Source organism: Zootermopsis nevadensis, unplaced genomic scaffold (assembly GCF_977971745.1).
Source record: "Zootermopsis nevadensis isolate Lab colony 2312 unplaced genomic scaffold, Znev_1.0 Znev_ptg000015l, whole genome shotgun sequence".
Taxonomy (NCBI): Eukaryota; Metazoa; Arthropoda; class Insecta; order Blattodea; family Termopsidae; genus Zootermopsis; species Zootermopsis nevadensis.
In genome coordinates this window covers 4,532,719-4,559,086 of record NW_028259147.1, presented here as the reverse complement: position 1 = coordinate 4,559,086, position 26,368 = coordinate 4,532,719, and the positions used below count along the sequence as shown (strand labels likewise).

The 26,368-nt window shown below is 41.3% G+C and overlaps 1 protein-coding gene across 1 annotated transcript in view; it reads left to right on the top strand.

The window, feature by feature from the left end:
• The window catches only part of LOC110838772 (uncharacterized), a 59,483-nt gene that overhangs the window by 11,699 nt on the left and 21,416 nt on the right, over positions 1-26,368 (top strand). The window contains exon 7 of the mRNA XM_087349085.1: positions 2,817-2,981. Within this exon, the coding sequence (XP_087205211.1) occupies positions 2,817-2,981 (165 nt within the window). The remainder of the gene's footprint in view (positions 1-2,816; positions 2,982-26,368) is intronic.

Below are 26,368 nucleotides of genomic sequence, written 5' to 3'. Positions count from 1 at the left end.
GGGAGGCTTTCTTTTTTACATGTAATTATTACTTATTGCTGCCCTCCCATATAAATTTATTAAGGCATCTGAAGTTCTTTCTGCAACTTTTTTTTTACACAGTATGCCAGTTATTTAGAAAAGTTATTTTTGTAAATTTTGGTCCAGAAGTAAACACATTCACAGGTGCTGTTTGATTTTAACTTTGTTTTGTGTAAAATTTGTTTTCATTCCACTGCATTATTTAGTTGTTTTTGATCTTATAATAAATTTTAAGATTTTTCGAAGTACTGTATGATCGTATCATATAATATCATAATTATAGGAACTGAATAAGGCTGTCATTGTGGTATCTTTGGACTACAGTTCCATTCTCTGATATTTGAAATGTCAGGATGAGGCTTCCAGTCAGTCAGAGGATGGAGACTTCTAATTTCTGAGAAACATCAACGAACCAGCCCACCATAACTCATTGTCTTCATTCGAAGATTAAAACCTAAATTATGATTTTTAATCTTCCTTGATAGAAGTATACTACTTCTATGTACTATGTAAAAATATGGGTCCAGAATAGATTACGTTATTTTATACGTAATTGCTTTGTTAAATCAGATGCTAGCAAGAGACAATGGAATTATTTGAAGGTATGCCCCGTTTGCATCATATGCCCGTGTTTGGTTCTAATGTATTCAAATAAGGTTAATCTTCACATCTGTGTCCTTTGCTGCTTCTGTTGGGAAGTTCCCATTGTCCTTCAAAGATGATATGACCGTCACATTCCGTATCTTCTCACGCCCATTGTCTCGGTAGGAAGTGACGGAGCACAGGTTTACACAGTCGGCCTAAGGCTCGTGAAACTTGTGTGTCATTCTAGGACAACTTTATAATTTTACCACGTTGTCCAGGTCGTGTATCGGAAGGGGCAGACATTCTTTGTTTGTCTGCTCTTGCTTTATGCTTTCTCTTCTTCTTTTCAATATCGTAATTGGAAAAAACTGACGTTACATTTTATGTGATAGAAATTCTATCAGATTATTTCTTTATTATGAAGTAGTGCCAACCACTACACCATATACTCACTAGCTAGTTATTTTGCTAATTGTTTAGTTAGTTAGTTGGCTAGTTTAATTAAATTAATTAAGTTTATGACATTTTATTTAACATATGGTACCAAGTTTTATTCGTGCTTGTAATTTTGGTATTGTTACTTATTAGTGGTCAGATAGAGGTAGACAGATGAACTGACATGGAAAAGTTTATTAAGTGTTTTTCAGAAAAATAAATTTTAAAATGCACCTGGAAATGTATAAATTAATCCGTACTGTTGGAAGTTTTCCCACCCCTGTTTGCGTGTTCAAACTATGGAAAGGCAGCTAGATTGTATTCAAGTTGTCTGTAGCCATAACTGTTATGTTTTGTTCTGGATGGCTGCCCCTCTTGCAGCACTTCACACCATAAATTGGAACGCTACAGTACAGTTCTGTTCACGGTAAATACGTTATTTGTAAAACAAATTACAAACATTTCCTAATAAATTCCTGTTTGGCCTCTATCTACATTTAAAAATAAAGGTCAATTACTCTTACTCCCAAATATTTTCTTTGAAATTTTGAATGTATAATTGGTAATTATGTTAATTTATTGTAATATAATGTGTTGTTACATCCAGACATAACTCTGTTGTTATCAGAGCTAACAGACAGTACAGATGTGACACTTCCCAGATGCATCAAATAGACACCATGTTATAGTACAATATGATTTTCAATAAAAGCTGTACACCTAAGGCTCTGGCCACACGACCGTATAAAGCACGTCCGTTGTAACGCACGTCGTGACGTCCGTCATAGAACTATGAAGGGGCATATAGGGTACAACACACGAAGCACGCGACATGCCCCTTCATAATTCTATGACAGACGTCACGACGCGCGTTACAACAGACGTACTTTGTACGGTCGTGTGGTCCCAGCGTTAATGACATTTATATTTTCTGTAGTCCTTATTATCAGTTCTTTTTCCGTGCAGTAGTGAAGGCAGGGAATTTCTACAATACCTGAGTGAGTGTTGGTTTCTGATGAAGGATGTTACTGTGCGACAACAAGGAAGAAGTTCTGACCCAGCAATGTGAGGCTGCATAATGAATTAAAATTGCGTCTGTTATGACAAGATAATCGTATTTCCGTATCTTTCATGCGTGAAGATTACCTTGTTGATCAACCTCTGTCTAGTGGGTCTACCTTTGAAATCCACGTTTCTTACACATACCTTTCCCATGAAATAATTTTTAAGTGTTGATTTTGGATCTTGTTCCTTCTTGTTCATTCCATAGAAACTTTATCTCCACATCTTATAATCTGCTTTCATCTTTCAACAGAATATCTGACTTCGTCTGAGTTCCTTTATTAAATATGCAGCAATAAAAATTAATCTGACTGTCCAATGCAGGAGGTAGATTGTGGCCTCCTGTGGCCTTTTATTATAGACGTTTCTTTGTAATGGATTTTTTTCCCGTCCTGAATTGCCCGTGTTATTTCAGGCTTGCTCTGAACTAGTTAATTGACTTAAGGTGAAGTTAGCAATTGCTTTGACACTGAAGAAATTCCATCACTGTCATTACATAAGTCACATTTATCTACTTTTAGTAATCATATTTTCATGAAGTGCATTTTAATATTATCTATTTGTGTCCCTTCTACCAAAGAACTTCCTTTTTTTCAACTAATCAGGAAAAGATTTGTTCTGTATTGCTCCAGTGTACAAAGCAGATTGCTTGCGAAGAGTAACATTGTTCTGTACGGTATTCAAATTTCGTCGCTTTAAACATTGCGTTTCAGGTGACATGGCGTACAAACCGTACGTGACTGCCGACCCTGATGTGACGGCCGTTCCCCTGAATGGAACTGAGGACTTCCTTGTGCTAGCTTGTGATGGGCTCTGGGACTTTGTCACCGAACAGGAAGCGCTTGTGGCCGTGTATCAGCAGATATACGAAGCACCAGGTAGGAACATGCTTTGCGCCAATTGTTCAGAGAACCAAGAAAGTGTCGTGGATGTCTGAAATCCCTGCTTTTTTTTTTAGCTTCTGAGGGTTAATACAATCCACACTTTACACGCTGATGAAATCTGATGTTATCTGTTCTCTAAAAATTATTTTGTCATAATTGGGACGTAAAATATAGAAATTATTAAGAACTATACTTTTTTTAAGTGAAACGTATTTTAATACTGTTAATAATTTTCAAAAGAAGAATCATTTTACATCTGTGTGTAATGTAATGTCCGTGTTGTTACCTTTGTCAGAATAATTTTATTTCGATGGTAAATACCCATAATGTCAAGATGAGCGATACAAAATCTTGAAGAATGTGCCTTGAAAATTATATACTCCCAACTGGAGTACAGCTTTCGGCCACTTTCTAAACATACCAAAAGTTTTGTGATTTATCAGCGTGCATTTATTCATAAATATAAGTACGCAGCTTTGTGGAAACGGTGCACTGAAGCAAAGGACTTCGCTCATCCATGACATAGCACAAGTAGATGTTTCACTACTCTAAACTGTATTATAATCTTTCATCGAGCAGAGCCGAGTAACGATTTTAATTCTTATATGCTGCTTCGTTAAGAAGTTTCTATAAAAACGTATTATTTACGTATCACGTCAGACTTTCCCGTCATTCTTGACAAGCGGCTTGCTAGTTTAGACACCGTTTCTGTTAGTATAGATCCCGAGTAAATTTAATTTGTCACGTGTCGCCTCAAAGTTTCACACCGTTGACGTGTCTGTAATCAGAACGGAATTTGTAGGTATGTTTATGATTTCTCTCAATCCGGTGTTTAATGTGCCTAGCTAAAATGCACCGTTACTCGTAATCATCAAATTTAAAGTAGTTGTGCAGCCGCCATGTTGTTTTATAGTCTAGAAGAAAATTACGGGAATAGAAGAAACTGCATATATTTTTTAAGGTCCATATCACGTGGTTTAAGTTTTTTTCTTACTTCACCCTCAGATGTTTGTGTTGGTGGCAAACAATTGATTTTAGTTACAATTATTAGGTCGCCACAAGTAGCGTGATGTTCGTACCATCACATCACATCCTGCACAACAGGAACGCGCATGTTATGTAAGATTTGAGGTTCTCACAGCGGTGAGTATGAAGATTTCTGTCTTCTGGGTTGTTGCGCTGTGCAGTCTGGTAGAAGTTTACAGCAGAAGATTTCTGTCTTCTGGGTTGTTGCGCTGTGTAGTCTGGTTGATGCTAACCAACGTTTCAGAGGTCATACTGCCTCCGTCATCAGGGCGATGAATGAAACGTTGGTTAACATCTACCAGACTACACAGCGCAACAACCCAGAAGACAGAAATCTTCTGCTGTAAACTTCTACCAGACTACACAGTGCAACAACCCAGAAGACAGAAATCTTCATTCTCTGATGACGGAGGCAATATGACCTCTGAAACGTCGGTAAACATCTACCAGACTACACAGCGCAACAACCCAGAAGACAGAAATCTTCATACTCCGATGATGGAGGCAGTATGACCTCTGAAACGTTGGTAAACATCGACCAGACTACACAGCGCAACAACCCAGAAGACAGAAATCTTCATACTCACCGCCCTGATGATGGAGGCAGTATGACCTCTGAAACGTTGGTTAACATCGACCAGACTACACAGCGCAACAACCCAGAAGACAGAAATCTTCATACTCACCACCCTGATGACAGAGGCAGTATGACCTCTGAAACGTTGGTTAACATCGACCAGACTACACAGCGCAACAACCCAGAAGACAGAAATCTTCGTACATGGTATAGTTTGCGTTGTACCACAAGTGAGAGAGAAGACAGACACTGCCACGTGTTCCGACAAGAAGTCTAATATTAGAGCATTGCATTCCATGGAATGTTTATGCTCAACTCAGCCACCTCTCGGCTATTTTCTTAGAGCTGAGATTTTCTTAGTTAGTCTTCTGGAAGTCGTTTTGTACAAACGGCTTAAACTCACACGAGCATTTAGATTCACAAAACTGAGTACCCACTGTAAGGGTTAGCGGTTACCGGTTTTGAATCGAGGCCTAGGGGCTGGCTGTTACGTCCGTGTTTTCTAGTGGCCTTTTTCAGCCTCTCTATGCAAATTCTTGGTTTTCAATTGAAAAAGGGTACTGCCACCTCATTAATCCTTACCCAGTCACCAAGCAGGAAAGGGTATGTAACCTCTGCAGTTGAAAGATCATTGTTAAATGAACTGAAAATCTTACCTACTCATCATTACGATTGTCTTGTCATTTCATTTGATTCTATAACCACAGCAGTTGAAACAGCATTCTTAAATTTTTAAATCAGTGGTCAGTGTACCACCTGATTTTGTATGTTATTCTCGGGCTAAGTCTTGGAAAGTGAATGGTTTAAACGCCTGCCATTCCTATTTCCTCAACATCCTTGCAGATATGTTTCTGGTCTTTCAGCTGGATGTTTTCCAAGAGGTGTTGGAAACACGCATTTTGTGTGTATGTCATGTTTCTCTGGATTATTTTATCAATTCATTTTTAATATTTGGTAATTACGTTTTATTTGACGAAAGATTCTCTGGTTACAAGCCGCGTCAGGTGGCTGAACGGTGAATAAGCCACGTCTTATGCCAACGTTTCGAGAACAGTCTCTGCTCTCGTCATCAGGGCTGCTGGGTAACAAATCTGATTCTTTGTCGCGCGCTCCCATCAGCGATCAGACTCTAGTTGTATTCTGCACTGCAAGGTTTCCGCTGCCTCCTTCATCGTGGTAAGGAAGAGACCCAGTGCATTACGCATGAGGCAGGGGGGAGATTCAGTTTTGATGAGACAAGTCTGGGTAGTCTCTCGTATCTGGGGTGCAATAATTGGCTTTTCCCTCCTCCCTCTGTTGGCCATAGCAATCCAATTTGTAACACGCACAGAATTCTCACAGTTTGTAACGTGACATTTCTTTGGGTTGTAGTCGTTGTTATATGCTTGGCATAGTTGTAGAAATGCATATTATTACTTTGATCATCCTGTCTTACATTCTTCTTCTCCTCCTCCTTCTCTTCCTCCTCCTCCTTCTCCTCCTCCTCCTTCTCCTCCTCATTCTCCTTCTCCTCCTCCTCCTCCTTCTCCTCCTCCTTCTCTTCCTCCTCCTCCTTCTCCTCCTCCTCCTTCTCCTCCTCCTTCTCCTCCTCCTCCATCTTCTCCTCCTCCTCCTCCTCCTCCTCCTTCGTCTTCTTCTTCTTCCGGTCCATGGCCTCCTCAATTATCCTCTTCCATTCGGTCCGCTGTTAGGTCCGTCTGTCCGAGGCTTTGATCGAGGTTGTGGAGGATGTTATGAATCTTTAATACAAGCTGTTGGGCTTCTCGTCTGGGGGTGGGAGGTGGGAATAAGACCCTAAGAAAACAACTCAGAAGCTCAGGGGAGACATTCTTTCGTCGACAGAGATACGAGCCCACAGTCCCAGACTTCAAGCGGCGTGTGTAAAAGTACTTAATTTTATTTGTTTGCTGATTAAATAGAAATGGTAAATTGTGGACAGTTGGAAATAACGGCGTAATAAAAATATGCCCTCCGCGTGCGTGAGGTGTGGGTGAAGGATGAAGACGGATGACTGTGGGGCGGAGTGTCCAGTAAGTGATGCAGCTGACCGCCCGCAAGGAGGGAAGTCTTGTCGAACGCAATGTAGAGGCCGTGCCCGAAACATAGACCTCTTGATTTGTTGGTTCCTTTGTTGTTCGCGTGTGTCAAGAAATCGAGACACATTAAATTAAAGCGTGTACTTGTATGGGTGCGCCATCTTGATTCTGTCATTTGGAAGGGCGTTTGGCTTAAGTACTAACCAGTACATATGTCCATAACGTGCCACGATATTAATGTCGTATTTCAGGTTACATTTATTCGTAAATTTTAGTATTTCAGCACTGTAATGAATTGCGGTAGTAATGTATTTTATATTCTACAAAAGTTGCTTTTATCCGAGCTGTAATTTTTAAGATCTTTTATCTCACAGAATTTTAATATCTTTATTTACTAATTGGTCACATGCACTAAAGCAAATCCTGTGACCTTATTCTGGTATTTTTGCTGGTAGAGAAATTAAATGTTCGAAGGTTGGAAAGCGTCCCATGACTTGGTGTCCGTACCGACTTTGATGATAATCTGTCGGTTCAAGAAGGGCCGATACATGCACGTGATATATTGGCATGTTTTCTTTACTTTCCTAGAAATGTGGGCACAGTGTAAACGTGGCTATTTTTTAAGAGCCTGTAAAGAACGCCCGTGTTCATGGTAATTCTTTATTTCTTTCCACTCGTGTTTTAAGTATTAATGCAACACCCACTTTAAACATTCTATAATTTCGCACTTTAAAATATTTAGGTAAACATCACGTTCAAAGGGTTGACACCCTTTTTAGTTGGCTTATTAGCCTACGTATCTTTCTGTCCCCGAGCCAACAGGTTTCCAATCTGGAAATAAATAGCTGTGAACCGATAACCTGTCTGGGACGGGAAACGCCCCGTGATATTTCGTCATAAATACATTTTAATGTGTGTCTCTCATTGTTTGAGCTTTCTGTCTCACCTCAGCAGTTTCTTGGTTCTGACGACAGTCAAATTCACTGGACCAGACTTCTGGGAACGGCCAATACGCGCTCTTTGGCATTACAGCTTTTTCATCCCTCCTATCAATGGCTGCTTACGATTTATCACACTCCACCCTCTTTCTCCTTCACATTACCTTTCACCCTCTTGTGTCCCCCCCCCCGAAACTTGAATACAGTGCAATGAAACTTTATTGTAGCAACCCTCTTTCATTGTAATCCCTCCAGTTCCAAACCTCGTGCCCCTCCCTACTCATTCCAACCCCCCTCCGACTGTTTCACTTTTATTTGTCGGACGGACTCTGCAATCTTAAGGCAGTAAGTTTAACGCTGTTTCCGTTTTGGAGTATCATCCTGTTAGCTGCAACTTGCAAATCGTGCTCAAATCCCGTTCCTCACCCCCTGGTACTCATTGGGTGGGGGTTGGTCTTTACGTGGTGTCTCTGCCGCGAATCGAACCCCTGGTCGTCAGTCCCGTAACCAGTTGTCTTATTGACCGAGCTACCTCTGATCACAAATATTAGATTTAAGAATCTTGTAGAATGTAACAGGCGTCATATTTTATTTTAAATATATTTTCTTCGTGCGATATGTTGTTTTAAATTTAATGACCCGTCAGATAGGAAAGTGTGTTGTCGGCCTTATTTGGTTTGCTTCCGGAAGAGCGGTGAGTGGTGTGCGTACAGCCGTCTCCCAGAGAAGCTAATATTAGCCCATTGTCCAAAACAGACCTTGGAAAACCGGCTTCCTGGAACTTCTGTTCTCATCCCTAGTAAAACTAATTATTCCTCTGCAAAACTGGAAAAGTAGGCATTATTATGTCCAAGCATGACAGACCTCCCGTCCGAGGAGTCGTACAAAAATGTCTGAAGGGTTTCGAAAGCTGGCAGAACATTCACTAGGAAGGCAAAGACTCAGTGGATTATAACTTCCACGTTGTAGTAGTAGAATCGATTAGAATCGGATATAATATTAAAATGCAGCGAAGTTGCAAAATGTCTTTGCAGCAGAGTGCGTTGGAAGAATGAGCTGTCTTAAATTGTTACTTTATTTCACGTCGTCGTATCAGCAGAAGTTACTGTTTTTACCTGTGAAACCGAAGCTTATCTAAATAATATTTGAGTTCAGTCCGTACCTCAAAGCAGAAAAAACGCGTTACCATTACGAAAATCATTTTTTTTAACAAAAATTCTGCGTAAGGAAACAATACAAGACTTTAAAGGATTAACCTAATAGTAATTATTAGCGGTAATTATCAATCTAATTATTAAACTTGGGCAAAAATTCTTGAGCTGTATGGTTTACGTACACCCTCCAACTTCAAAATTAATTTTGAAACAGTGAACCTTGGCATTTGATAAGGCTTGTTGAACGGAGGCTTACGGCATAATCGGCTTCTGCCTGTGAACACAAATTGGATTGCATGTACTTGAAGTGTTATCACATAATCCGATGGACTGTAGTGTTTTATGCGGGCTTTGTGATACAGCCTGTAAGTTTTGCTGGGCTGGAAATGAAAGGCGATGATGCCATCAGGATGTCTCCTCAGTAACTTGTCTGACGTACATCCGCTTGAAAAAAGGTCTCGGTTTTGGCTGCCTTGCGGACATGAACAATTTAGGCACGGAAAACTAATCTACGTTGAAGGTACATGATTTGGATGCTTGATGGTCTTATGAAGTTGAATCAGCATGGCACCTTCTACGTTCTGCCCTCTTTGACCTCCATGAGCGTGTAACTTTTGTATTTGAAATGGCTCCTTTAAGTAATCAATGATGAGACGTACGACGAGACCATGAACACACAATAAGGCTGAGTGCGTGAACACCGTGCCTCGGTACCACGGTTGCAATGGCTCCGTTCTTCACGGACAGCGATCTTGTCGGGCGTCGAACTCGGAGTTGTCGATGTTGGTGTGACCGTCACCCTCCACTGTACATCGTTTCTGGGAAGTATAGAACGTTCCAGAAAATACTTTACCAGGTATCCGAGTTTCAGAGACGAAAATTACGTCTCATAGGTGCGTACTGCCTCCGTCATAAAGGACGAAGAGAATGTGGGGAAGATAGTGGTGTTTCGATGTCGAATCTTAGGGTCTTGCTTCCAAAATGTTTTCTGTCAACGATGTTTATTCTGTTCCACGACGTCATGAAACGTTGTTTGTGAGGCGTCTTGTGTGTGACGTGTACAGTTCGCGCAATTAGGCTCTGCAGCAAAGTGACTGCATTGTGCCACATGTTTGATGGAGCTCAAATTCGCTTCTTACGCTGGAAATAGCAACTGGGTCGTCGCATGTTCAGGTGTGACAGAAAACCTACGATTTGACTGATTGTGACGCCTTCTTCGGTTATGATGATTGAGAAATTTCAAGAGTAGAAAGTTGTACTTCATGAACACGCTGAACTTCTAGTAAGGTTCTTCCACATGCTGCCTTCGTATTCAGGGTAGAAATAAGAATGGAAGTAGTGTTTTTTTTCTCGAAACAGTGCAGATCCGCTGTTTAATGGTGAAAGATAAGAGTAGAAGGGAAAAGTTCGTCTTGAAGCTCCGATGTTGTAGCAGGAAGAGAGGTACAGGTGAAGTAGCTACAGATCTGATGATAAATATTAATCTTTCCTCGCCATAACATAAGCTGCTGATTCATGAGACTTTTGAATGTAAAATTTCTCATTCATGTTGATTCGTTATGCCGATGCTTTGTAAAAGTGGCATGCTGAGTACTGATGTTTTTTTTATGCTTGGTAGTATCACCCCGCTAAAGTCTCGAAACTCGGCCCCCATGGCTTGGAAGTGTCGCCAAGCTGCCTCGTACAATCCGTGAACAGTACGTTTCTGTGAGTAGACTCGATCAAGTTTACAGCGCAGCCGAAATCCCTAGGGACATCACAGCGTAACAGGCCTGTACAAGGCTGATCATTGCTACAACCCAGAAGAATGCCCATTGAACTGTCGCCGCCCTGGAAACCTCAAACGTTCAAGGAAATATGCTTTGAATTAGAATTTTATGGATTCGTGTCCCGCCCATGTATTTATTGTACAATGTAGCGTCCGGCAAATACTTTCTCTGGTTATACTTAAGGGCTGCGTAATTCTGAGATGGACGCGGCTCAAAATAGGTCTTAAGTACATCTAAACGGCCCCCATTTTATTGTTTCTAACATCATTATTTGTCTTCATTTTACTTCGTTTTCGTGTGTTTCTGCTTTTCATTCTGTTATTTCTTGAGAAGTGGAATGTCCTGGACGTGAAGCTAGGAGTGTGGGGCGGGGGGTATCGTTTCCATAGCCCCCCGCGCACGCCACGTAGCGTAGCGCTTTAAACCTACTGCAGCTTTTCAGGGAGACGGATGTGGTAGCGGTTACCGGAGCTCCGTGTGTACTTTGTGTGATAGTGACTTGTGTCGAAGTGTAACATTCCGGTGAGTTCTGTGTGCGATTGTGCTAGGTGAAATGGTTTACAGGGACAGAGCAGAACATATCGGTTGAGTGGTTAATACACCTGATATCGTATTAGAAGAAATTCGGTTAGAACCTTCGTGTTTTTCTTAGGCCCTTCAACCCTTGGGATTGTGCCTTCAAATAGGTCACGATTATTTAATTCTACATTCTTCATGCAACATTTCCACTGCCAAAGAATGAATGTTCAAAAAAATGCATTTATAGAAACTTTTAAAACGAACGTCTGCCCCCCCCCCCCCAACACACGTTTTATGCTGCACACCGAAACGTATCGGAAAATTTCTTGTTTATTTAGATCTGCATTGCTCCTACTTTGTAGAAGCATAAATTTAAGTTTCTAATTTCCGTCAGAAACGGTTCATACAAAAATTGTTACGTGGCGTAAAATAAATCTTCTTTTTTTCTGTTAGTTTTATCTGAAACATTTTTCGACCTGAATCTAAACCAAATTAAGTTAGGCCTCTGTGCCATGAAATATTTTGTGTTGTTGTTTAACCTTTTTATACGAACGTTACAATAAATGAATAGGCCTGTTGTTTGCGGTCGTGCAGGGATGGACCACTTGTTTGTACTAATCCCACTCTACCCATGGGTGTTGGTACCCGTGTTTCTATGGGCTGTCGTGTGTACGTAGATTCCCTGCGAAGGGCCTACCCTCTGTTCAATGATTCTTTCCAAATATCTACCCAGATTCGCAGTTTCACATTTTTATATTTTAATTAGAAGAGACCAGCTGTCCAAATACGTGAAAGCTGATGAATATCAAGTCATTTAACGACGTCTTCAGTTGCAGAGGTTATATAACGCTGATTGGTCTGGTGATTAGTGACAAATTAATTGTGCATTCTCGCGTTTCATTTGACGCTAAGTACGGCCTAGTTTTTAAAACCGAGAGCCTGTGTATGATCTCACGTCATGTAAACTATCCCATTAACGGTATTCGGAGTAGTGTCTTTAAGATTCACGGGGGTTGAAATACCGGCTTGAAGTCCTGGAAACCAACTGAGAGTTTCGCTCCGATATCATAGCCGTAGTTTTGCTCTCTTAGAGTTATAATTTAAGTCGGGTCTTAATTGTGACTCCTCTGTATTTTGCGGTGCAAGTGTTAATGGAATTCTGTTTTGGATAAATAACACGTGGCCTACATTGCAATATTTTCTCGAATGTTCCAGCTGTCATTATGCTTTGTTCAGTTTCTTTCCTTGCTTCCAGTTTCGTCTCGCTTCAGATTAACTTGAGCTGTGTCTCCTTGCCGGTCTGCAGACTTAAAAGCGTAGCTAGGATATCATTTCGGTCAATAGGGTGTTTTATTACACACAGTCTTCTGCACTCTGTATTCTGTTTGTTTACTCACTGGGATAAGTTTACGTAACGTCTTACTTCCAAAGCGTGCAGCCGGATGAGTAATTGAAGATGGCTGTCTTCAGGGTTGTTGGGCCGTGTAGTACGTGTTATGTAAGTTTTACCTACGTTTCAGAGGTGCGTGCTGCCACTGTCACTTGGGCGATTATGATAGAGGCAACAAGCATCTTTGAAACGTCGGCACCAGAAGGCAAACCATCTTCAAGATAGGGCCCAGTGATGCATGTTTGTGTTGGCGGTGGTGCATAGGGTCGAGTCCTGTTTTTCTACGGTCCGTCAGCCTTTCACGAACAGGTGCCACGCTGTTTTTGGGCTGGCCCGCGACACGTGTAACTATTCACATTGTGTCTGTACGCACGCTCGCAGAAGGATGTGCGGATGGTTGAAGCCCTCCATAGTTTGTGCATGTTCATGTGATCTACAACAAGAATGGAAAGACCAAACGTTTTGTTGTGGAGGTTATTACTCTGTGTTCGGGAGCTGTCGTGTTCGAATATTGTTTTTCGTGGTTTTTACCGGGGCTTCGAAGCAGATACTTGAATTTCCCCCCTTCATTAGCCCGCGACACCTGCCAAATCCATTTCGCGTGAAAAGGTATGCGGGACTAGCCAGGGCTTTGTTATGTTTATCTGAAGACCGCGCTGGTAAGAAGGGCAATGTACTGCTGATGGTTTGCGTTGTCTCTAGATCCATTAAGCCACAAAATCCACTGTGCATTATCTTGACACCGGTCACGTCTAAAAATGAGGAATGTGATTTTTTGGAATCTTGGGTAGAAATTTGTTAAATGTAACTACGAATATCGGAAGTGCAGGGCGTATCTTCAGATGCAAATGGGCGTACAATTACTCTCGAATTGTTGTGTGTGTCAAATATCGACGGGAAAAGTCGACATAATCTGTCTCCTCATAATATAATAGCCATTGTCCGTCACTCTTGACTGGACACGTGGCAACGGTTGTCACAAACATTTAAAAAGTACTCGGTATTCGTAAGGACATTTATTGAAATGCTGCAAAAGACCGATAATGACATGGAAGGATGTTATAAAAATGGGTCTTACGGAACTACTACTGTGATGACGGGGAGGGGATGGCGGAAAATGATCACGTCCAGTGTAGGGTTTTGGTGTCGAATGATCGCTTTCCGGCTCTGTTTAAATGAAAACGCTGGGTGATGTTGGGCTTCACGTACCGCAGTGTTTTGTCACTAAACCGTTACTTTGGTCACTCGTGCATACGGCTACACAAAATAAAACTGTAAAATAGGAGTTTTATTTATTTGTAGTGTTTTAGTCTCATTTAAATGGTTTGTTTGCGCTCGTGTTTTGTTGGATATTTTTCTGTTTCATGCTGAAATGTTTCCCGTCATGCATCGCTCTCTTATTGCCTTTTGGAGGGGGGGATGATTCTCGCTTCTTGTATTGATATGATTTCCATCATTATTTAATGGTATTTTGTTGGAATATTTCTTGTTATTGAAATGTGTACGTGGTTAAGGTAATATTGATATGGTGTGCCAGATCCACATTACTTTATGTTTGTCATGCAGAGCTGTACATTTTAAGGGTCAAAATTCTGCCTGTCTGAGATGAATACCTTTGGAGTGATTATCCAAATTGTTATTCAGAAATTAAACCTAAATCTATTACTGACTTCGCAATCAGAATTAGAGTTGCTGGTACTGGAGAATTTTTACGATATTCAGTACAGCCTTGTGTCTGTATTTTTATTCGATCTATATATGGACGTCAGACACAAAGTCCGTTGATTTTAAAGCAAGTTTGCTTTGATCGTGTGATTTGACTGCAGCGCCTACGTGCCGGTCACCCGCCACGCACGGGTGCAGAATAAGTTGCCTGTGTGACTCAGCGGTCAAGCTGCGAGAGATAGGTTATGTGATCGGTTGAATGGGCATCTCGTTTTATACACAACGCCAACTTCTGCCTGAACCTAGAGGCAAACTAAAATTGTGAATGGAGCAATGTTTTTATGCAAATCCGAAGAAGCAGGGATAGAAAATGATTTTTTTCCCCTGGGTTGTTGCGCCGTGTAGTATGGTTGTTTATAGACGTTTCAGAGGTGTTTTCTGCCAACATTCATTAGGGCGATATGAAATTTAATCTAAATCTGTTCAGTAGTTTCAGAAGACATAAAATGGAGACATGTATGATCTCCCCCTGAATGCTTCATGATTTTTTTTTTACAAACATCGCGTGAAGGAGTAGAGCCATTAATTGTGTTTTCGTGTTTTACGATTGGGTTTCCGGAATCCAGACAACGAGATATGTTGTTCCGAAGAGGGTAACTTAAAATCTATGTCTCTGTGGTACATTGCTGTGAGGAAACAGGATAGTGGCTTCATATTCGTCCATATGTCGACCACATGTCATATTCGGTTGTTGGAATAATTAAAAAGCTGTTGCCATTGGATCCTGACAGCTGTCTCGCATCCTGCTTCACTTTCTAGTTTCACATGCCAGAATGGCCACTTTAATCACACGATTTGTATCAGATGTTGTTCATGCAATTCTGTTATTATTTGTTTACGTTACTTTACATTAATTTCATTTGCTTAACCTTTAATTCCCAGTGACGACGTTCTGTACCACGTACCTTAAGAGTTGATAGATGTGTGTTACGTTTTCAGGGGTACAATGTGATTCTCATTGTAAATAGCGACTATTTCCTCAAACAGCACTAACCATTTCATGTAGTCTGGTGTTTTCAAGTGTTCTGATAAAACTTCTATGCTGGGAAGGTAGGGACGAAGTTATGATGACTTACCTTTCTTACCAAGCGTCGACTGATAACAGTTATTGGTTAATATAATGAGTTAGAAAGGGCGTGGAAGAACGTAAGTGAAGATACTGTCTCGACATTAGTCCAGAGAATTTGATGACAACCATTAAATCCTCCATTAACATAGCCATTCTCCGATCTGAGGTTTGAACTCGGGACTTCCAGGAGTGATAACCACTAGACGCTCAGTGTCATAATAGTGATTATAAACGCTTTACGACATTTCTTTTAACCACTGAAACTATATCAAGAAGATATCTGGAAACTTCTGACAGTTCATAACGAACTTCGGCAGGACATGGAGACGTTCTGACGGTACCCTTACCATAATAAGAATGCAAAAACCAAAGTTGTCTTTTCCTTACATAATCTCTTCCACGGAAAGGATTATTGAATCAGGTTATTTCAACGGACTGTAATGTTATGTCGTTACTAATTATAGCGCTTAACAGCATAATCAAGCTTCGTGCAAGAATATTGCAACACTGTAAGCCGTAGTTCATTTTGATACGCCTGATTTCTGTGGAAACCTTATCAGAGAGTGACAACATAACCGCAGTCGTTTGAAACCGGACGTGACGTCATATGATTTGAATGTTGGATGTGGATATTTACTCTAATTACGGTTTGGCATCGTGGCACTTGGCAGGTTGCGCTAATTGTATGTTTGTCCATCGCATGGCGAATGGGTTTTGGGTCGGAATTTCGCTATTTATCAGACTGGACTCCAAGGGCTCTGATCGGAATGTCTTACTCGGTGGTTTGGCATCGTGATGGCCATCTCTGTCGAATTTGGGGAATGTATTCGGCTCGTCTATCCTTATGATTTTTCTTAGCCCCTCTGGGCAAGTGATAAGACAGCACTGAAATAGGTTACTTAGCGGAACTTCATATAGGGTGATGCAAAAGTTAGGTCGCACTGGCCTTACCTCGAAAGCGGCCGTTTTGAATACTTGAAGTGAAAGTGTGTTGATGCATGTCCTTGTCAAAATATTTGTAAGGACTGATATGAAATATAATTAAATTAGTGGCAAAATTGTAAGGGGGAAATGCCTTTTTGTCTCATTTGTGTCCTGAGTTTTGAATATTTGCGAAATTGCTATTTACTTTGAGAATCACATTAGCAAAAATGCAGACTTTATTGAAGCACCTGGTACTTTGAAGGGATAAGCTTGTGAGGAAACTTCACGAACTTTTGTTTTTATGACGTGATGCTTAATCGTGGTAGGAGTGTCTTCGCCGCGACTTTGTTTACATATTTTTGGGATGACGCGGTAGTCGGTTCGCAGCTTTCCTTTGAGTCATTGTCATCACAAAACAGAGTAAGGCCTTGTTTGTCGGACAGAATAGATATTTCATTAGTGGGACTGCAGTTTTATCTGGGGTGATCTTCGGTAGTGCTGTAGTTCGCAAGTATTTCATTGTTGAATTTTATTTTAAGAAACTCCCGGGCGAAGACGTTGAGATATCACAACGTGAAACGCCCCACCTCCCTTTCAGTACTGCCCAAAATGTTTCCTGCATTATTTTCGAATAGTTCTGTCAGGTTTTACTAAATGGTACTCCGAAAGTGATGCTGTTTGTTGATAACATGAAAATATATTGTTTTTCTTCTTCTTTGCCATAATTTTTTTTCGTTTTATTTAAACGTTTATAAAAATGCGGAAACCTAATTTCAGGATACCTTACTTAGAAACTTTACAGTGCATAAATTTGTTTTCGAATTTGAAACTTGTGGTTCGCTGTGTTGGCTTGCGTGCGAATTCCTGCGTAGGCTCCTACTCTTATCTTGTGAACTGTTCGTAGTACAAGAGATTCTTTGAAGCAGTGTTACTTGTACAATGTAAGTTACAGGTCAAAGTGTATCTGGTTGCTCAGAAGCCAAGTTGCGTCGGTCTGGTAGTCGGTGATTTTAATATTTGTTCATTTTGGCGGAATTATTATAATTTTTTTAACCAGTAACATTGGGACGCTTGTTTTGGTGCACCGTGTGAAGGAATGCGGCGAACCTTTGTGTACTTCGCTGCAGTTTCCATCCGGTGCAGCGTGGCAGGTGGCGACATCATTGTGCCGGTCCATTGGCCATGTCCGTTTCTGCGGAACGATTTCGGAATAATAGCGTTTCGACAAAAAAAAAATTAAGTTTGAGGACACCGATAATGGAAGAACAATTGCTAAGGCTTGAAAACAAAGTGTCAAGAAAATTCTTTAAATGTAAGCTGTTTGAATTAAATAGAGGATTGGAGGATCATACAATGCGACGAACGATCGATCTTTCGATTGATCGATCGATCTATCTATCTAGTCACCTGATATTTTTGGGGTAATGAAATTATGAAGTTACAAGCTGGACATATACCTAGTACGGATAGTCGATGAGAATTCTTCCCCGGTAAGCGGCGATGTGGTGGACAGAGAACGCACTTGGAGGTGGATGAAATTGGCTCAGGATCAGGATATGAGATGGCGGGCATTGGGTCCAGAAGCGTTAAATCTTCGTGTTTCACCACCGTGAAATATGCAGGACGAGCATGGGTTAGAAGACTGCAATGTCTGGAGGGAAGAAACAGCTTGGAAGACCTGGGTTTGAACAGGAGGTTAATATTAATATATATATATATCAGAATAGGGGTGGGAGGGTGTGGGTTGGAATTATCTGGCTCAGGATAGGGACCAGTTAAGAAATCTTTGTTGTACGAGTTGTAGGGATGCAGTGTTCTGGAGACGTCTGTGCTGCCCTCTAAAAATAGACCGCGTGCCATGCAGGCACGAAAGTTATTTTTCTCTCAGTGGAGCGATTGACCTCTGTCTCTGATCGCTCATGTTTGTGCTCGAAACTACTAGGCTAATGCTCGATGATGTTCGGTGGACGGAGTTGTCTTTGATTTCATCGAGAAGTTGCGAGCGAATAGTGAAGATGAAGCAGTGCATTAGAACTTGGTAAAGAAGTATCCTCATTCATAGTGAAGTGTACGTTTCGGGATAAATACAGATGCTAATCATTCTGTCATAATAGTCATAAATAGCAATGCCGGCGCCATCGGCTTGTTTACGAGACTTATCAGTGCAGAAAAGTGTCATTGCTCCGTCCGGTCAATGTGACCATCACTTCATGCGCTGACTGTATGCTGATCGCTCTGACCGCTACAAGAGATTCATGTTCCTCTCAGCGTCGTAGTCAGGACGTATCATAATCCAATCGTGCCCTCTCCGTACCTTCATACTGTACCACGTTCGACTGGTGATGAGAGTGCGGCAGACTTCCGAAACGTCGTATGTATCATACTTCAGACAATGGACAGTGTCCAACATGACTTTGGTTTAATACAGGAGTTGTCAACTTGTGGCCCGTAGACAGCATACATTTATGCAGTTCTGTCTTATGCTGAGTTTTACATTTAAAACGCAATATTACTCCTGCACAAAACAACGAAACCTCTACCAATTCTTGTAGTCGTATCATTTTGGAGCTGATGCATTGTTTGAAATCGGCACCCCTCTTCCTGCTGTTTTATCGTTCGATGAGCAGTTGAAGAACCAAAAACTTCCTGCGTGCCGAATCCTTTCTGTCAGTCGGTGCATTGTGTCTCAATCGGTACTTCCTTGTCTGGATACGCATTGCTGAATGCTACACTAACGACAGTAGACGTTTTCATTGCGAAATAATCGAGAATGAAAAACACATTCTGCTCGGGAAGACACCGCGTTCGCTCCCTAGTAACTAGGATGACCTTGTCTCGAGTATCACTTAGGAGGTTGGTGGGACTGGAGCTGCTTGTTGTTTAGTTTTTGTACTGTGATGCGTGATTTTTGTTGGACTGCATTTTAAATGATGCCGCCATTTCCGTTACATTGCTGTCGAAGTTGCGGTGTGAATGTGGCCAATATCTGGCAGTTCTGCAGAGCATGGCTGTGGCGATATTAATTCGTTCGCATGTAGTGAGTGGGATGCAGGCGTCAAAAAGCTCTTCCCGGAACTTATTATTGGTTTCCAACAGAATGAAGCTTCTCTCAGTCACACGTAATTGTCAGCCATTGTCGGTGTTCCCCACGGATACAGCTCTACATGCAGATTCTAGTGTTTTAATTGCCCTCGGATTGCATTAGTGCCGCTCGAAGGGGCATGGTCACGCTCTGTTTCCAGGTAAACGGTGTTGGGGCAGCCAAAAAATTTATTTACACGCTAATGTTTGAGTCAGAATTTGTTAAACGCGAATAATTTTAAATTTTTGTATTAATATTTTGTATCGGTGCCAATTTTCATTATTTTTTCAACAAGTTTTGATGTGTCTTCTAAAATCTCAGGGGGGGGGGGGTGCCCGGCATGCCGGCTGACATTCCGGATATTGTCCTATGCTGATTTCTGAATCGTCAGAATGCTTTTGAGATCACCGAGTATAAATACGGCATCGTTATTTACGAGTAGTATTCGTTTGAGTATCAACAGCTGACTCTGTTTCCAATGTGAAGGAGAAATTAAAAAATAATTGGGCCATGGTGTCAATTGTAATGAACACCTCCAAAATTTAGTCCCGCGTGCAGACACAGCTTAAGAATCCTGCCTGAGAGGCGTTTCGTAGTGTTGACAATCAGGTTTCTACTTTTTGCTCTTACTGTACCGTGTTACTGCATCTCGTGTCTTTGGGGTTACGAAAAATATGGTTTAGTTAAAAAGTGGTCAAATGAGATAAGTGAATCGCGAAATCATTCTGAAAGGATCACGAGTTATCTCACTACAACACAAAAACATTGAATGATACGTAATGAAACAAATATAGAAGTGGCGTGTTTTGAGAAGATTTCTAAAGAAACCAGCAAATAAGCGTGCCATTTCTTGCAGGGTGAAACTTGTGCATCTTCAGTGAAATGCATTCATACCGTTTCTTTACTTGAAAACATGCTTTAAACTTGATTTCGTTAAAATTAGACCCACTTTGAAGTGACAGCAAATACTTTCGAATGCTGTAGAAAGTGAGTCAGTTGGTATTCTGGGGTGTAGTGTGCTAGTCCTCCAACGCGCTATGAATCATCATCGGCTGGTTGGCTGCTGGAACGTAAGGTCACGTCGTGTTCACGAGCAAACAGAGGACAGATGGATCTTGTTTTCCAGCCAAGCCATTGGAGTGAGTGTACAGACTCTGTTATAAACCCTTTACGTCACAGAAGGAAAACGGTCCAAGTCAGAGCATCTGAAATTTATTCGAGATTTTTCCCGTTCTCATCTCCGTTGTCTTTATGATTGAAATGGCTGTCTTAAGATACGTTTGCCGCGTTCCCTTTCCTGCAGAACGCGTGCAAAATAGCTTTGTCTGTCCGTCTACACGAATTTTTCAGTCAGTCTGCGGAAAATAGTGATGTAGCAAAGAAAATTCTACAGTATCGACCACGAGGAAGAAACAGTTTGGTTCGACCAAGAACAAGATGGATAGAGCAATGTTTCCGGTGCTGATGGAACTGGAACAGGCAGATTATGGCAAATCTTGTTTCAGAGTTGGTCATAATGCTCAGTATTCAGCGTATTTGGCTTTTTTTAATATTGCATGAAATAGTATTTTAAATTAAGGTTGTACATCTTGATGAATCTGCGTACCAATTTTTCTGTGAAAGTGTTTTTTGGGGGGGAAATCGATGGCGTTCGATTTTAGCGTCTTTCAAATTAGTGTTATGCACCGATACATAACTCAGTTATATTCGCCCCATTATAATTATTGATGCGGGGTTTAAATGCGTTCACGCATCCATTCTTCACACCTGCTGCCGATGGTATAATTACTAATGCAGTATAGGATACATCGCGTTGCTCCAGGAAGTTCTCTCAACCGTGACCAACTAATTGTGTTCCCAGCCGTGAACCTTTTTAGAACAGTTGATTGTCTTCGCTGAAACAGATTGTTCTAGCTGGATGATTTGTTTAAATTCCACTCGTCAGCACTTGAAAACTTGATCTAAGATTTTGTAGTGGAATTTCCCTAATACCAAATATAACGCGAAAACGTCATGACTCGGTCGTCACAGCCTCGCTTGTGAGAACAGATAGTACAGTAGAGTGGGGGTTGGCTGTATATGTATCTTATCCCACCCCTTCAGACCCCAGCGTTGTACAAATCTTTGGCGACCTGTACTACTCATTTACATATGTTCTTGTAATGAGCCTCAAGACAACATTTCAGCAAGCTCTAGAAGATGTTAGGTTCTAGATGGCGCCAGTATCGGAGACACGAGCAAGGTGAATGAGTGATTCAGTAATCGATTGACCCTGTCTGCCCCTGTGATGTGACCTACATCAAGCGTAACGCAGATTTCGCGTGTCGGATGCCGGCGGGCGATTCCGACGCCAGAACCAAAGTTCTTAATGAACGAACATGTAATTAAAACTCCATTACGATATGGACATGTCATTAACATCACGCATGGGTTCAAATCTCAACCCGGAGAGGTTTTAGAGCCTGCGTTTTTGGTGGATTACCCCAGTCCCGTCAGGGAATTGTCAACGCCCGGTCGCTTTATTCCCTGTTAAAGGAGCTCCCAGTCCTCGGTGGGCCGTAGATTTGGCGGGCTTTTATCTTGGCGTGGATGCGGTGGTAAAGAGAAAACGTTTCTGTTCCAGCTGGGAATCGAATACCCTTGCCTAATCATCATAGGCCGAGCTGCTTTGGCTGGTGATACGTCATACGAAAAGTTGCTCTGCGTCTGTGCCATTTTATGCACATATTTCTCAACCAAAGGAGAAAACGTAAGCCGTGTGTGTAACCTTAGAAATAATCTGAAAACGCATCTGGTGTACGTACGGGCGTTACAGGTTGAAATATTGAGCAGGTTGTTCCCTGGGGCAAGTGACTCACGCTTGACAGCTCATACGCCAGACCGGTTCTGAGCCGACGGTGTATGTATTTGGAATTGACGGAGTCAAGTCTGCTTACTAAGTATGTTGACAAACTCCATCGTACACACAGACTTCCCTAAGTTGTTGATAGAAATCCAGCTGTTCAAAGACGTCGTCTGTGAACACTGTAATGTAAATTCGAGTTCCATTAAAGGCGATGAAGTGACTTGTCACCTTTTCAAGAAGAACTCTGATCCAGTTATTACTTCCAATTACGGAAGCTTTGTTTATGACAGACACTAAAATCCGCTTTTAGACACTACATTTTTTGCCAGCCAGACTGACGAAGCAAGTACCGGTAATTTCTAGGCACAGTGAGTGCTTTCTTGAGCAGTTGATTGATAATTAGTTGTTCAAAAGCTATTATGTTAGATACTTATCACCGTCATCACCAAAACTCGAGATTGTACCATGTCCATTTTAATAGTATCTTCCCGTCGTTTCGGTTATATTATCAAAACGTTTATCCTCAACAATTATGCTTGTGTGATTTTTGCCCAGAACGACTTTCATGTACAGCGGATTACAATAATCTCAGTTAAACTTTAAACTATCAATTTCATTCATATTTGTTTCAATTAATTTGCATTATTTGTTCACTTAGCTGTGGATTTTGTGAGTATTTTGCAGTTCATGTTTTCCTCCTAAATAAAGCAGTGTTTCACAGCGAGAAAAATACGTAAACCTAATTGTTATCGTTGGTGTAATGTTTCATAAAGAATACCCACCAATCCAATCAGCCAGCCTAGTTTGGATTTATCTCTTATTTGGATTCCGGTCATCTCTGAAGAAGTCCAAGTTGTGCTTCGAGTTTCAGATTAATGTTCATGTGTATTTATTCCCACATTTTGTGAGTTTTTGTTTTATTTGTCTTTATTGTGTTTAACGAATTTTATTTATACTATTTATTCTTTCACGTCCCACAGATGGATGGTGTGGTGATGTCTTTTTATTCCGGGACTTTCACTTTTTTACTTTGTCCGGAGATAGGGATTAGCTCTATCTAGTGGGCCCAACTGTGTAGGAACCTGAAGACGGAGATAGAGTCCCATCTCCGAAACGTCGTTTTACGTTTTATATTTTATATTTTACTAGACGATGGATAATATCCAAGGAAATTTTTATTCAAATGACTCACCGTATGGTTTTGAGCAGGGAAAGATTTTTTTAGTTAGATGAATCGCCTTAATATTGATTTTTTTTAAAACATTTCATTTCTCGTGTATTCATGGTAATTAATAGTTCTCATTATCAAAAGGCCGCTTAACTTCTGGTTTAGAGAGAATGATCATTTTAACAATTTTTCTCGATCTTAGCACTGACATTTTTAAAACTTTCCACTGCTGTTCTTGGCACTTTCTTGCTCGTAATGATCCTGTTATTTTTCGTTCGACGTTTGCAACAGATGCAGCGCCTTTTAAATATTCGGATGCCGAGACCGAGACCAACAGATCTTCGACGTACATACGGCGCCATGTGTTTTGTACGGCATTTAATAGCTCTGAGGCAGTCACCTCTGAAGTGGAAATTGAGAGATGATGGGTAAACAGATGAAAGCAAAGCAGTGGCGTTACTTTTTTTTTGTACGATGAGTAGGGGTTATATCTTTGTGGAACAGAGACAGCTGACGGGGCCCTTACCCCCAGACGGCGTATGAGTGAATGTGGATCAGCAGTAGAACGATATTGACTGTAAAACCAAAGGACCCGGAGTAAAAGCCACCCCCACCCCCCCCCCAGTCAGGATAGCCGGCACTGAAGGGTTATCTTGGGATCGTGGGTTCGAATTCCACCCGAGACATGGCTTCTGGGAACAGTGGGTCAGGAGGGTGACTGCAAGAAAAATCCTCCTGGCGTTAAGCCGAGAATCCGCGTGCAATGTGTATTAACGGCCGTGAGACCATTGGTCGCTAGAAGCAGTGAGAACACGGATATCAAAACGGGGGACAAGAAAAGAGTTTTCGAGCCTTTTTTTTTTAAAAAAAAAGTGAAATTACTGCATCTTGAATTTGGTTGAAACGTCATCTTTAGAATAGTTCGAGAATGAAACATGGCAACTGTGAGTGGTTACTGAGAACCAAAGGACGGTGAAGCATGACGTAATCAGTGGTTAAAATTGTATTTTACACCGCTTCATTGGTACTTCGCTGTCACTGTACCACGCTCCGATATACGACGCGTTGTGTCGTAAAAGCGAATATCAGAATGGACGTGTCATCTGGCGAATTGTCCGTCTCTGCGTGACTCTCCCGTTCGTAATGGCGGTGACTAATGCTTCTAGCAGGCGTCATGTCTTTACTTAGTACGGCGCAGAAATTGGCTTGCAGATTCATAGCCTTCGGTGCCAGCACAATTTGTCTGTGTCGTTTATGTCTTTGTAGGTTTACGAGTCGGGATAGTCGGTCAACGCGTGACTATTGACTGAACGCACATGGTTCGATTCCCGACAGGGCCAGATATTTTTTTCTTCGCCACCGTGTCCACACCGACAAACACCCACCCAGACTCCTGACCAGTTTTCACCGGGTACTGCTCGTCTCTATCTAGTGCCGATGTTAGGATTGCATGGAGTTTTACCTCCACTCCCTCATACGTTTTCGTCATTAAAACGAACTTCAGTGTCATTAACTGCTGTCAGTACTAAAGGAACGGGTTTGGAAAATTTCTGACAAGACTTTTCCGTGACAAATGCGGGTTCTGAACTCCGTACCTTTGCATTTCCGATGAAAGGCATCACGTTTTGTGTTCTCGGTGTGGCAACGTAGGAAACTACGGGCCGTGTTTCCTTCGGTGGAAGGCTACGATGAAACTGCGGAAATGACGAGGCTGTACGTGCTGAAACATGCCTCCGCTTACCACCGAACAAACGTGTCGAAACGTTTTCTAAATGCGAGGTGCGAACGAAACATCGCAGTAATGTTTTGCGAAGGAAATAAATAACTCCTGACGGTGAACAGTCTCCAAATACGGACTCGCACGTCTGACGTGCTGCCAACGGAATATATCCTGTCTCGTTTTCGGTGGTACCAAGTTTTAATTTCGGCCGCCTTTCAAGGTATCCTGTTAGGTTTATTACGCTTTTATTCAGTCTGTATTGTCAGAATCCGACGTTTTCAGGAAGATCATCTCAGATATGTGCAATGTTATTGTATCATCCTCACGTATCTTCCAAACTTAGCAGACTCGATTGAGGACCCCAGAGGTCTCAAAGCGATGCCTGCAGGAAGTGTCCTCGAATTAAAATTTGACAAAATTTATCGAATGAACCGATAAGGTATTATGAGTAAGTTCTGAATAAGTTATGGCCCAGAAGGGTTTGAAGAAGGCAGGAAAGTAATCAGAGACTCTTTTTAATTGTCAGCAATTTTTAAGAATTGCCTTCAGGTAATGTTTTTCTTGTTGCTTGTCAAGTTTTCCAGCCATCTTGTTGGAAAGACAGTTAAACAATGAAAGATTGTACACTCTGAATTGCTTGTGATGTTTGTATAGCAAAGAATAAAACAAAAAGTTTACTTGCATTTACGTGTATTAATAGGTTGGAAATGGCCTTTAATTTGTAAACACGTATCAACACGTTGCAACTCACAAATTCATGCTGCCAGCCTAGATAAAAATAACCATGAATCCAGTCTCTGCATATCGTAGACTTTCAGCAACGTATCTGTTTTCGAAATGTGTAGGTTTCGACATACATCTCAATAAAATTGAATTTCCGAGAAGATGGTATGTTCCAGGAAGACGCAAATCATAAGAACCTACAATCTCTTAGTTGGAAAACACGAGACACTTTTGATAGATTGATAAGATTAATGATATATTTAGTTATGCAAATGATCTTGGTGACAAGACACTGTGCCCCTTGGCTCTATGCCATACGAACAGTAGATTTCTCGGCCTAGATCAGTGGTATTCAACCTTTTTTGTTCGCGTACCCCCATATATAATTTCTCTTCAACTTTGTACCCCCAAAGTTGTTTGTGTATAATTCAAGTTATACATAGTATATAATCTACCCCCTAAGATGTCTTCGCGTACCTCCGGGGGTTGAATATCACTGGCCTAGATCGGTTTGAAAGTTTTCAGTTTGTATCACCGCCGACCCCTGAACTGTACGGTCAAGTAGCGCCCTGGATTAGATCGCCGTTTTGTGGACGGTACCCTGAGGAAGGAAGCGGTACTTTCTTCCACTTCGTTTGTAAACACAACCCAGAATACCATAATCCACATATGAATGTCCTTCTGTTCTCTTGAGTCCAGAAATTCTAACGTCTTCG